The sequence below is a fragment of the Prinia subflava genome, chromosome 13 (assembly GCF_021018805.1).
Source record: "Prinia subflava isolate CZ2003 ecotype Zambia chromosome 13, Cam_Psub_1.2, whole genome shotgun sequence".
NCBI lineage: Eukaryota > Metazoa > Chordata > Aves > Passeriformes > Cisticolidae > Prinia > Prinia subflava.
Window position 1 is genome coordinate 5,285,097 of NC_086259.1, and position 12,001 is coordinate 5,297,097.

The 12,001-nt window shown below is 42.9% G+C and overlaps 1 protein-coding gene across 1 annotated transcript; it reads right to left on the reverse strand.

The window, feature by feature from the left end:
* Nucleotides 1–1,585: 1,585 nt before the first annotated feature.
* On the reverse strand, nt 1,586–10,289 carry LOC134557552 (carbonic anhydrase 7-like). Its single transcript, XM_063410662.1, has 7 exons — nt 10,065–10,289; nt 7,882–8,079; nt 4,997–5,115; nt 3,939–4,034; nt 3,635–3,697; nt 2,509–2,664; nt 1,586–2,226 (listed from the first exon to the last, which is right to left on the reverse strand). Exons 1-7 carry the CDS (start codon nt 10,102–10,104, stop codon nt 2,104–2,106), a joined length of 795 nt encoding a protein of 264 aa, XP_063266732.1. The 5' UTR covers nt 10,105–10,289; the 3' UTR covers nt 1,586–2,103.
* Between the last annotated feature and the right edge of the window lie 1,712 nt (nt 10,290–12,001).

Genomic DNA, 12,001 nt, shown 5'->3' on the forward strand with positions numbered 1-12,001 from the left:
TTTTCCAGCTATCCAAATGCAAAGGTTTTGTTTTTTAAAGAGTTTTTACATTTTAGAATGCATCTCTTCATGTAAATTTTAACAGGGACATAAGATTTATGATAGTAATTTAACTCTGGGCAGGAAGTCATTCAAGGTATATAGTATGTTAGAACTTAAGTGAAAGGATTAAGCTGAAACAGAAACTGTTAATCCCAGAAGATGGTAAGAACTGTGATATAGACCAAAAAGAGGTGTCAGAAATAATTTCTAGGATTTAAAAACATGCCCACAAACTTGGGAGAGTTAACTTGTATCTGTACTTAGATTGTTCCACAGTAGAACAAAAGACAAACAATCAAAGCATTCCTTGATCCAAAAGAGATGCATCCATTAAAACATCAATTTCTGATAATGAAAATCCAAGAAAAGATAATGCTGTAAGTAGGGAGAGGTGCGTCTTCTCAAAATAAAGGATGAAGATATGCACATGTGATTTTAGTTTAATTTATTTCATTTGTTAAAGAAATTAAAATACATTAAATAGAGTTTCTACATTACCAGTTTGCATTACTAGCAAAGTTCATAATAGCTGAAACTATTGCATTTTGTAAGGATTTTCCATTGCCTTTAGCATCTGCTGGATAAGAGTCTCACATCTAAAACAATGTTGAATTAGCCCTCACAACAGCCCTGTGAGGTAGAGGTCAGTGTTACCCTCTTTTCTACATAAGAGGAAATCGAGAAAAAAAGTTTTAGGTCAGTGTACCAGAAAAACCATGGAGATTTGAGGAGCAGAATTCCAGTTTTTCACTCCTTGTGCTGTGCTCCACAGTCTCATGTCATCCTTCCCTGGAGAAAGGGGAGCAGCCACAGCAGCTGCTGTTCTCACTTCTCCCCACTTGCCTTGGTCTTGTACATCTTTATTTCTCCATCTCAGCTGATGGAAAGTGATCAACATCAGCAATTTCTACCTGAACTACACAGACAGAACAGGCCACGTGAGGCCCAGAACTAAAGGAGCTGGGAATTGACTGGGCAGTCGCAGAGAACATCACAGTATTGAGAACCAGTAGGAATTTTGTCACTAAGCTGCAGAACCAACACGTGGCTGTTCTAAAGCAACTTTTGCAGAGGTAAAAGGACTCAGGAGTGCTGAATCCTCATGTGTGCAGGGAGTATCCCTGCCAGGCAGCCCTGGGACAGGGAGGGTCTGTACAGCAATGCACACTCAGGGCAGACAAGATCTACCTGTGTTAGGTCCCTAAAGGAGACAGAATACCTGCTCTCAGTAGGGCAGACACTGAAGGAGGTCATATTGCAGAGCATAGCACTGAGCTGAGGTAGAATCTGAGGACCACAAAACACACCTGGATCACTACAGAGGAAACTCTTCAACCAAACTGACCTTGACCAGAGCACTGTGGTCCTGTATTCTGCATGGGCTGAAAGGACAAATACCTAAATAACATTGCAGTAAACTGCTCTGGTTTTCAACACAGCATTACATTGTTACTTCTCATTGTAAGATAACACCTTAAAACAGTAGATTTAAAATAGATATTTCATTTTCATAGCAGGGCCTACTTGAGGTGAGTAAAGAACTTTTTTCTAGTGCTACTCATACACTCTGTGTCATCAGGCAGCAAGAATACAGTGAAAGCAGTCTTTAAATTAGAGTTCAGCAAATGGTAACAACAGATCAGTAAGGAAAATTTAAGTCCAATGTGTCCAAAATTCTTGATTACTGTTTCCTCATGTATTAAATGAGACAAGTAGAAGTTGTGGCCATCAGCACTAGTAGATCACTACACAACTTTCTATTTTATATCAAGTTGGATTTTAATGTCATTTTAATTTTACAGAATTTCAGGTCTTGGATAACAACCTAGTTCACTCAGCTATCCCTTATATTAAATAGTGCTGGTTAATAAGATGCCATTTCTCCAAAGAATGTGCACTTCAAATAAAATAGGAAGCCAGAAGATTTTCCCCCTCCAACCAGAGGGTTCATGGAAATGCCTGTCTCTTGAGTTCCATGAGTGGTTTGTAGACTAGAGTTTCTGTTCAGAGTATCTCACATGTGGAAGCTCTTGGATATCTCAGGTCCATTATCAATTTTCTTCAGGCCTTGAAGGAAGCTCTAACAATTCTTCCCTTCAGAGGCTGAGTGGGGCGAAAGTTATTGGCCATTTGGATCCTCTGGTCTTCCTCACCAGTGAAGAGCAGCATGTGGAATTTCTCCAGCTGGAAGTTCAGGGGAAACAATTCACTGCTTAAGGGGGCAATCAACAGTAATGCTTTTTTAAAAAGGACTAAAAGGAAATAAGTAAGTATATTTTAATCAGTTAATGGAACAGGTTCAAGCAAAGCTCCTAGAGGGTATTAATAGAATATAACAGAAGCCTCAAGGAATTGAATAGGCTAAATATTTACAGACTTTTAACTTAGTCTCATTTCAAATAAAACAATCTTTGCCTGCTTATCCAGCATTGAATGCTGCAAGAACTGAGAGAGTATCAACCTTACCTGTTTCACAGAGATTCTGATGGGTTCTTTCAGCACTATCCATGTCACACTCTCATTAAGGGGTGGGGTTGTCAGAGAACCAAGGTATGTCCAGTAATCTAGACTCAAGGGCAGGAGACATTTAGGGTTGAAGCCTCTAAACTGGGCTTTTGTTCCCTGAGAAAAGAAAACAGACTTTAAATCTATCCTTTTAGTTTTAAGTGCAGGTAAAATAACTTCCTTAAAGAGAAGAAAATGTTTAAATAACATTAAAATAGGGGAAGGGAGAAGACTGTAAAGGTTTGGCTGCCTTATAACTGTTAGCCAAAAGTAGATGGCAAGTATAATGTCTAATGCTGGCTTACTGGACTTTGAGGTCTTGCATCATTGTCTCTACCAAAATTCACCTCTAAACACAACAGGCCCAAAAATAATGCAGAACTGTGTTCAGCATGAGCTATAGATAATATCATGGCAGAATTCCTTGTCTCATTACTTCTCATCTATTTTAGTAGGAAAATTTAAATCCTGCCATCATTGTCTGGTATGGTAAATATTGGCTTTAAAAAAAAAAAATCAAACCTTCAAGTCTAAAATTGGAAGAAGTCGGATTGATAGAGGAAGGTACATCAGCCAAAAGACTGGTAGAAATAGAAGGAGGTGCTGCCTAAGGTAGTGATTGCTTTAAGTACCACAGTCCAGAGCAACACTCTTCAGCCTGTAAGAGCATCCAAAAGTGTCTCAGTCACTCAGAAAACACCTCAGGAACAATCTCTGGACTTCGGTGAGATCATCCCTGACAGAGCTCTGCAGCAAAGACAAACAAGCAGCTTCCACTTGTGCCAGCTGAGGCTCAGTGGAAAAGGATTATTTTGCTGAGTCTCAACAGTCAGGGAGCTGTTGATTTTAGACTTTTTGGGAAAAGCAGAACCTCTGGATGACCACTGGGGTCAGCACAGCCCAGTGAGGCACTGAGGGAGGAAAATAATATGAACTTTGGAGGGGAAGAAAAAGCTTTAACTACAGTTATGTTCTAGTTATGGGAAGATCTGTGAGTGGGTGACTTGTCATTTTTGTCTCAAAGATGTACATGAGCATGATTTTTAAAGGATATCCCAGAAGCAAATTTAAAGAGCTTAGAACTTACTTTAAATTTTACCATGTACAAAGTGTCAGTGAGTCTGTTCATACTGGCATGTTCTTTTCCAATCTAAAAAAATGGAATAGACAGGTTAAATAAGAAGGAGTACAACTATCCTTTAATTAGGTGTTGTTTTCTTACCCAAATCTCAACATTCCTACCAAAGTTTATCAGCAATTTGCAATGCATTAATGCTTCCAGTAAGTCATCTGTTTTCCTTAAGCACCTCTTAAATATGTGGCACAGTCCTCAAACACTTTACAGCATAATGCTTTTTATCATGTAAACATGCTATTTTTGCAATTCTTACCTCCAAGAAAACACCAACTACTGCCAAGCCATCTGGAGCTGCTGCTGCCTCTCCAAATGTTGCATACTTTCTGGCATTCCAATGTACTAAGTGGAGCTTTAAAGAAAAATAACAGATAAGAATTAAATTTGTGATAGAAGTTATGAACGTGGTTTATCATTGACAGCACTAACACTTGTTCATAACAGAACAGTTTTGTGTCAAAGGCATTGCTGGAAACTTGAAGAAGTTCGATCTTTTGGACAGGTCCATGAGTGTGGGCAGGAACCAGACAAATTTTCTGTAGCAGCGCACATGGGGGTGGCATGGCCAGGCTTTAGGAGTGGGAGAGTAAAGGGGTGGCTTCTGTGAGAAACTGCCAGAAGCTTCCCCAGCTCATGATCACAAGGAAGGGACCAGGCTGCAGCAGCTCCTGAAGGACTGACTGCACCCATGGAAAGGACCAGGCTGCAGCAGCTCCTGAAGGACTGACTGCACCCATGGGAAGGACCAGGCTGCAGCAGCTCCTGAAGGACTGACTGCAGCCCATGGGAAGCTCTCAGGCTGGAGAAGCTCATGGAGCTCACTGTCTCCTGTGGGAGGGACCCCACACTGCAGCTCAGGAAGAGTGTGAGGAGCCCTTCCCCTGAGGAGGAAGGAGCAGCAGAGACAACCTGGGATGAGCTGAGCACAGCCCCCACTCCCTGTGCCCCTGCACCACTCAGGGGAGAGGTGGAGAAAGCCAGGAGTAAAGTTAAGCCCAGGAAGAAAGGAGGGGTGAGGAGAAGGTGTTTTAAGATTTAGCTTTTATTTGCCATTCTCCTACTCTGATTTGATTGTTAATAGATTTTTTTGTTTTGCTGTGCCAGTAACTGGTGAGGGATCTCTCCCTGCCCTTATCCGGACTCACAAGCCTTTCCTTATATTTCTTCTCCCCATCCAGCTGAGAAGGGCAGGGATGGCTGACCTACCTATGGTGAGCAAGCAATCAGAATCCTAATCCTGCCCCCACTGCAGACAAAGTCATGTGACAACATCACTTGCATGAAATAATCCCATCTGTGAAAACACATCCGTACCTCACAGGGAAAAGGCTTTCCATCAATGGTGTGCTCTGATCCCTGGCTGTGTGTGGTCCCCCAGTGGAAGTGGAACTGCTTTAGCCGGAATGGATTCTGAAAGGGCCCTCCACTAATTGCTGGGCAGAAGAAAAAAAAAAATTAAAGGAGAAGAAATCTTAAGCATTCTGGCTTTTTAGCTTCCTGCTAGTAAAACTAACCACTGTTGGCACAATAGTGGAAAAAAGCCAGCAGCCTCTCCCAGCTGCCAGCATGAAAAAAATGCATCATCCAGGCATTTAAGAGGGGTGGATTTACTAACGGAGAGCACCTAAACTCATTTGAAAATTACACTAAAAACCCTGTCTGGCTACCTGTACAGAATTTGTAGCTTTCTTGAAAAAGTATATTTGATGAAAAGATGTGGTAACCACCCTTATGGTTATGCCTTTCTATTAAACACAATAAATACAAGTGGAGCAGAGGGAGCAGCCCTGGCAGCAGCACTTGGGGGTGCTGTGGGTGAGAGCTGGCCCTGCCCCAGCCCTGAAACCCCCTGCCCTGGGCTGAGTCCAGTGTGGGCAGCAGTGGAAGGGGGATTCTGCCCCCTCAGGTGAGACTCCAGCTGCAGAGCTGGGCCAGCCCTGGGCCAGCCCAGCAAGGACCTGGAGCTGCTGGAGAGAGCCCAGAGGAGGCTCCAGCATGAGCAGAGGGCTGGAGCAGCTCTGCTGGGAGGAAAGGCTGGCACAGCTGGCATTGTTCAGCCTGGAGAAGAAACGGCTCCAAGGAAACCTTATACCCTGAACATCAGGTGGACAATTCAGCTAAGTATTTCCTTCTTGCAGTATCTTTACTTCCAGGGGAGGTTATCTATATTCCATTCCCTTTAAATACCTGATCCCATAAAAGAGGAAATATAATAGCTGGTACTTCACACGATACCACTCAACCTCAAATCACCTTCTAAAGGTAAGGAAACGCCACAGAGACACTTGATACATCATTTAGAAATAACACCTAAGCACAGACAAATGTTTAAGATGCCACATATAGAAGATATTTTATTAACAGCATCAGTAATCCCTGTAATTTTATATGCCACCAAATCAAATACACTTTGCCCAACAGACATCAAAACCCAATCAGTATCACATTAAGAAAATTAAAATCACATTTAATATCTTAAAAAAGCTTGTGTCCTCAGTGCAGTTCATAACATTTTATTTAAAGAGTAAAAGCTGGGGCTTGCACAGTGCTACCACATATGCTTGCTTCCAGCCAGCCTTTATGCAGGAAACTGGCCTTGCCAAAGCAAAGGTTTTAGTATTAATTAAGGATATAAATACTTCTAGTACATTTTTCTAAAGTTAGAAAAAGAATGCATCACCTATCCCAAATATTTTAAGCAATTTAGCTATTATGGATTACTGTCAAAATTCCTTTGTGTCATTTATGCAGAGTTTTGAGTCACTATCTATTTCAACACAACCAAAAGCAGTTAAAATCATGTTTTCCACTCCTAGCAGTCATCAGTCTTGAAAAGGTGTTATTGAAACAAGACATGCTTAGTGTAGAAAGGGTCTCATTCCTGGCAGGTGCTCTGAGTCTGTATCTCTAAATGCAGAGTAATAGATGTTCTTAAACTTCTAAAGCTGAATAGAAGTTCACTATTAGACTGATACAGTTCAGATGAAAATTGCATTAAAGTGGTTACCAAGCTAAGATAATATTTCCAGAGAGGTTTTACAAATTCTGTTTATAGGGTGACATTCTGAACAGATCTGTGCAGTAAAAATGGAAAATGCTCACCCAGTCTTCTTTGCAAATTCAGTAAAGATAAGATGCTTGAAAACCTGACAATCCCATTGGGCAGCTTCTTAAATTCATTCCAGAAGAGAAATTTGAAAACTAAATGGCTGGACTATTACCCTTTAGCCCTTATTTCAAAGGGTTACCAGCACAGACAAGCCACTTCACAGAAAAAGTAACTTGTTTTCAATATCAAGGGATCTTATTTAGCTTGCATCAATCAGCACACCCAAAAGGAGGATGAAATCAGATCATAGGTTTAAAAATTGTTCTGATTCTTTTTTTTTTTAAATGCACTCTTCCCATTTATCAGCTGCTTTATTATCTCCATTTGAATGCTCCTCCCTGTAGCCCAGATGTAAGAGCACAGTCTACCATGGAAACAGACCTAACCGAAGAAATACGCAATCACTTAAAGAATTTACAGTCTCTGCCAAGGGCTGAGACAAGAAGAAGGTACAACTGCAGACAGTCCAACATCCAAAGTTGGCTGCTACCAACTCAGAATGAGCTGAAGATTTTCTAATTTCTGAAGAAACCAAAGTGCTACAAGTCAGGGAGGAAAGAGGAAAATGCAAAGCAACAGGGACCAGTCCAGGTACAACTTGGTGCAGTGATAATGATTATGATGACTGCACTGCATGACCCAGCTCTGCTCATCCTCTTCCCCTTCCTGTGGGTGGGAGCTGGGCACTGAGCCAGAGCTGACCAGTGAGTTGGCATCTTTGATTGGGGTGATCATGAACCAGGGCACGGAGGAGCTTACATCCCTGCTCAGGGTGCTGGATGTGGTCTGGCAGTGCTGGAGAGATGCCCAGCAAACTTCAATTCTCATCTAAAAGAAAAGGACTGCAATCAAACGTCTCATTTTTCTGATGCAAGAGCTTTTCCTAATGAAGAAACACTTATTGATCTGTGATGCTGCATTGCTAGAGAGGCTTAAAGTAAAGACAAAATATAAACGGCTCCAGTCACATGCCTTGTCTAAGCTGAAATTATACACGTCATGGAAGTTACAGCATACAGAGTGTACCTTATTATTTCCCCCACCAAGTCCCAAGCTGGTGTTCGGAGTTAGCTGGCTGTGTTAGTCTCACCTGTCCTGTCATCGGTGTCCTCAAACTCCACCATGACAGAGTGGCCGGTGTTGGAGATGCTGAGGGAGGTGCAGGACTCGTAGGAGACAATGAGAGGCTGCAGGTTGGGGTCATAGACTGCCCGTGCAGAGTCGATGTCAATGGGGGACTGCCGGTCCCCCTGGGCAATGGGGTAAGCTTTGTGCCACTCGGAAGGGCCTTCAACAGCAAACAAAGCAAAGAAGCATTATTGCCTTCCCACTGTAATCAGAATGGGCATTACAGGTTTTCATGAGGCTTGAAATAAAGCTTTCTCAGCAAAAGTGACTCCAATGTTTGGAGTGTGAGAAATTATTTTAGAGTCTAGGCTGGTGTGTTTTTATTAGCACAGAGCAGGCTGCAACAAGATGGGGATTCAGGTATCTTGCCCAGAACACACCAAGGAGATCATGGCACATCAACAGACTGCTGTACCCCCAGTCACTTGTGCCACTCTCTCTCTGCGGAGGCTGCAGTTACCTTGCTAAGGTGTTCCAAGTGCCTGCACAAACACACTCCCCAAAGAAACAGCATTTAATTCTCCCTGGGAAAGAGAGTGTAAAAGCTCCAGCAATTCAAATTAGATGCAGATGACTCAATCTCTTAGCTACTGACTATGCAGTTATTTTTAAAATCATTTTATGACTGCAGTAAAGCTTTGAGACAGCTCCATTCTTCACTCATGCCCATTATGGTATCTCTCTAACCTGAGTGAAGGATACAGGATGATAATTAACACTTTGGGACTTCCTGACCCCAACAGAGATGGGAGAAAGCCCAATTTAATAGCAGGACTCTGCTGCCAGAGCTGGAAGATTCTTAAGCCATTTGAGATAACAAAAGCTTATCCATATCAAATAATTCCTTCTTATGGCTCATTTTCTACTTTGCTATGGTAGTGAAAGCAGCAATTAAATTCCTCTGCTGCTTCTGCGCACGAACTAGAACAGTAACAATTGTACTTTAGGATTCTCAAGAAGCATATTTTTCATTGTAGCAGTTTTACATGCTTGCACAAGGAGAAGCTTTTTTAAAATCAAGCACAGGTATTTAGCCTCCTTGAGTTTACATAACACAACAGGGATCTATTACAGTGTTACTTGGCTTTGACACTTTCTGCAAAGCTAAGCTTACAAAATAATATCTTTCCTCAGCCTGCCTGTAAAGCAGATTTAGGAATTAAATGCTCTTACACAAGCTAAGGCAATATCATTTGGCTCTCACAAGCTTCACAAGAGTAAACATGGCTTTATTACTCCTAGCTACAAGCACAAATACATAACAATACCTACTAGCACTAACTGGCTTCACTTGGTAGTCAAACGAACTTTCAGACTCACAGAAACAAACTCAATTGCTGTTAAGAAAGAGACTGGCTGCTGAAGGTTATGCAAAAGACTCTTGTTGGACACTGGGCAGCTAAAATAATTGCTGCAAGGAGAGGGACTCCTGGAAGTTGTGCAATTGTCTCATTGGCCAGCACCAGCCACTCGTCCATCCTCTCTGTAAAGGACACGGGCACTATCAAACACTACTGTGGCAATCCTCCAGGAGCTCCACATCCCCCTCACGCTGTGACACGCATCCTTGGAGGTGGGGAGCAAAGGAGGAGGACTAAATTAAAAACTGTCAAATCAGAAAGCATAAGTTGTTCTGTAAGAGATCTGATACTGATCTGTACAATTTATTGATGTACTAGACATACATAACATATAGCTCACTTTATTCACTTTGATGAAAGCCTAGATATCACATTTCAGCAACTGCACAGAACCAGGAGATCTATTACTGCTCTACTAAATCTTTACCTAACAGAATTGCTTTTGGAGAGAGACACAGGTCATCTTTTTTATAACAGCATTTTGGAAGGGACCCATCTGTAATATCTGCTGTCTGAAAAAAACCCCAAAGCATTCAAACTGCTTCCCTCAGTTTAGGAATGTTGATTGCAACACTGAAAGGCAGCAGATGTAAACTTGCACATCTTTTGGTGCCACTTTCCGGGTGCTATTGATTATCAGTAAAGTAACTAATTACCTGCTGTATATACTCGATTCTTGCAGACATCAAAATGCAGGCAGCTCTGCAGGGCTCAGGCAACAGCTCTAGAAAAAAAACGAGTGGGGGAAGACAGAGAGATGCAGCACGGAAATGCCATAACCTACCGTCAGCCTGCCCATATCCCCAAGCGTGGTGGCCGGTCATTTTGGGAGCTGCCCCTGCTTGGCTCCACTCCCTGAGCAGGGCACTGCTGCCCACCCGCCTTTATAGCGGCTCCCCGTGGGATAGGGTCAGCCCCTTAAAGATACAGAGCAGCCACAGCAATTCCTGCAGGACAGGGAACGTGCCCGTGTTCCCCTGCTCCAGCCTTGCTGCTCCTGCTCTGCTCCTGCTCCCCCTATTTGCTAAGGCAGCACAGGTGAAGGAAAACGTAAAAGTCAGATAACTGAAGTCTCAGGACTCAGAGAGAAAGCCAAACTGTGAATCAAATTGAGGAAAAAAATATCTGTTTTCTCACTGTCTGCCCCAAGGAAGCAAAAGCCATCAGGTGCTCTGAGCATCAGGACAGCCGTGTGCAGGTGGGACCTGCCCTTCTCACATCTGTGTTCTGCAGGGAGAAACATCACTGCCTCTCTTCTGAAATCTTCCTGCCAGCTGCAAAAAAGGAATGATGTTTTCACCAGATCTGTAATCAGTCACAATCGGTGCTTAGATGAGACGGAGAACATTCTCATCTTGGGAAAAAAAAATTAAACAAGGCGCAAATCACACGAAGTAAGGACGAATTGACAATCTGATTTTAATTTTGCGACTTTAAAGAAACTTTTCAAATGTACAAAATTAAAAGTGTGGTTCTATTAAGGACAGAACATAACAGACTCCAGAGAAACGAGTTGACCTGTGAAGCCTCAGTTATCTGGAATGATGAGGGCATTGAGTCCTTCATTAGTAAATTTGCAGACGACACTAAGCTGGAAGCTTGTGTTGATCTATTGGAAGGGAGGAGGGCTCTGCAAAGAGACTTAGATTGGTTGGATGGATGGGCAGAGTCCAACAGCATGAAGTTTAATAAGTCTAAGTGTCGAGTTCTACATTTTGGCCACAAAAATCCCCTACAGCATTACAGGCTGGGGACAGTGTGGCTGGACAGTGTTCAGGCGGAAAGGGACCTGGGGGTGCTGGTCGACAGCCGGTTGGATATGAGGCAGCAGTGTGGCCTGGTGGCCAAGAAGGCCAATGGCATCCTGGCCTGCATTAGGAATTGTGTGACCAGCAGGAGCAGGCAGGTCATTCTTACCCTGTACTCGGTGCTGGTGAGGCCACATCTTGAGTGCTGTGTCCAGTTCTGGGCCCCTCAGTTTAGGAAGGGCCTTGAGACGCTTGAGCGCGTCCAGAGGAGGCAACAAGGCTGGAGAGGGGCTTGGAACACAAGCCCTATGAGGAATGCTTGAAGGAGCTGGGGTTGTTTAGCCTGGAGAAGAGGAGGCTTAGAGGTGACCTTATTGCTCTCTACAACTTCCTGAAGGGAGGTTGCAGACAGGTGGGGGTCGGTCTCTTCCACCGGGCAGCAACTGACAGAACAAGGGGACACAGTCTCAAGCTACGTCAGGGAAGGTACAGGTTAGATATTAGGAAAAAAATTTTCACTGAAAGAGTAATAAAGCACTGGAATTGTCTTCCCAGGGAGGTGGTGGAGTCACCATCTCTGGATGTGTTTAAAAAAAGACTGGACATGGCACTTAGTGCTATAGTCTAGTTGAGGTGTTAAGGCACAGGTTGGACTTGATGATCTTAGAGGTCTCTTCCAACCTCATTATTCTGTGTGATTCTGTGTGAGTAGTTGCCTGCACCCTGCTAAGGCCATGGAGAGGCTACAATGAGACACCCAATGTGCAGCTGTAAAATGTCTTAAGACATCTCTGGAGCAAGGAAAAAGGCTACTTCATTGTCATTTTGTTAGATCTGAGGAAATGCTCTTTGTCAAGGCTACATTTTACAAACACATTGACTTTCACAAAGACAACAGCACACACAAATAGGGATTCTTCTATTATGCAATCAATAATATGGAAGGAAAAAAATCAGTAAGAGCATTTTATGC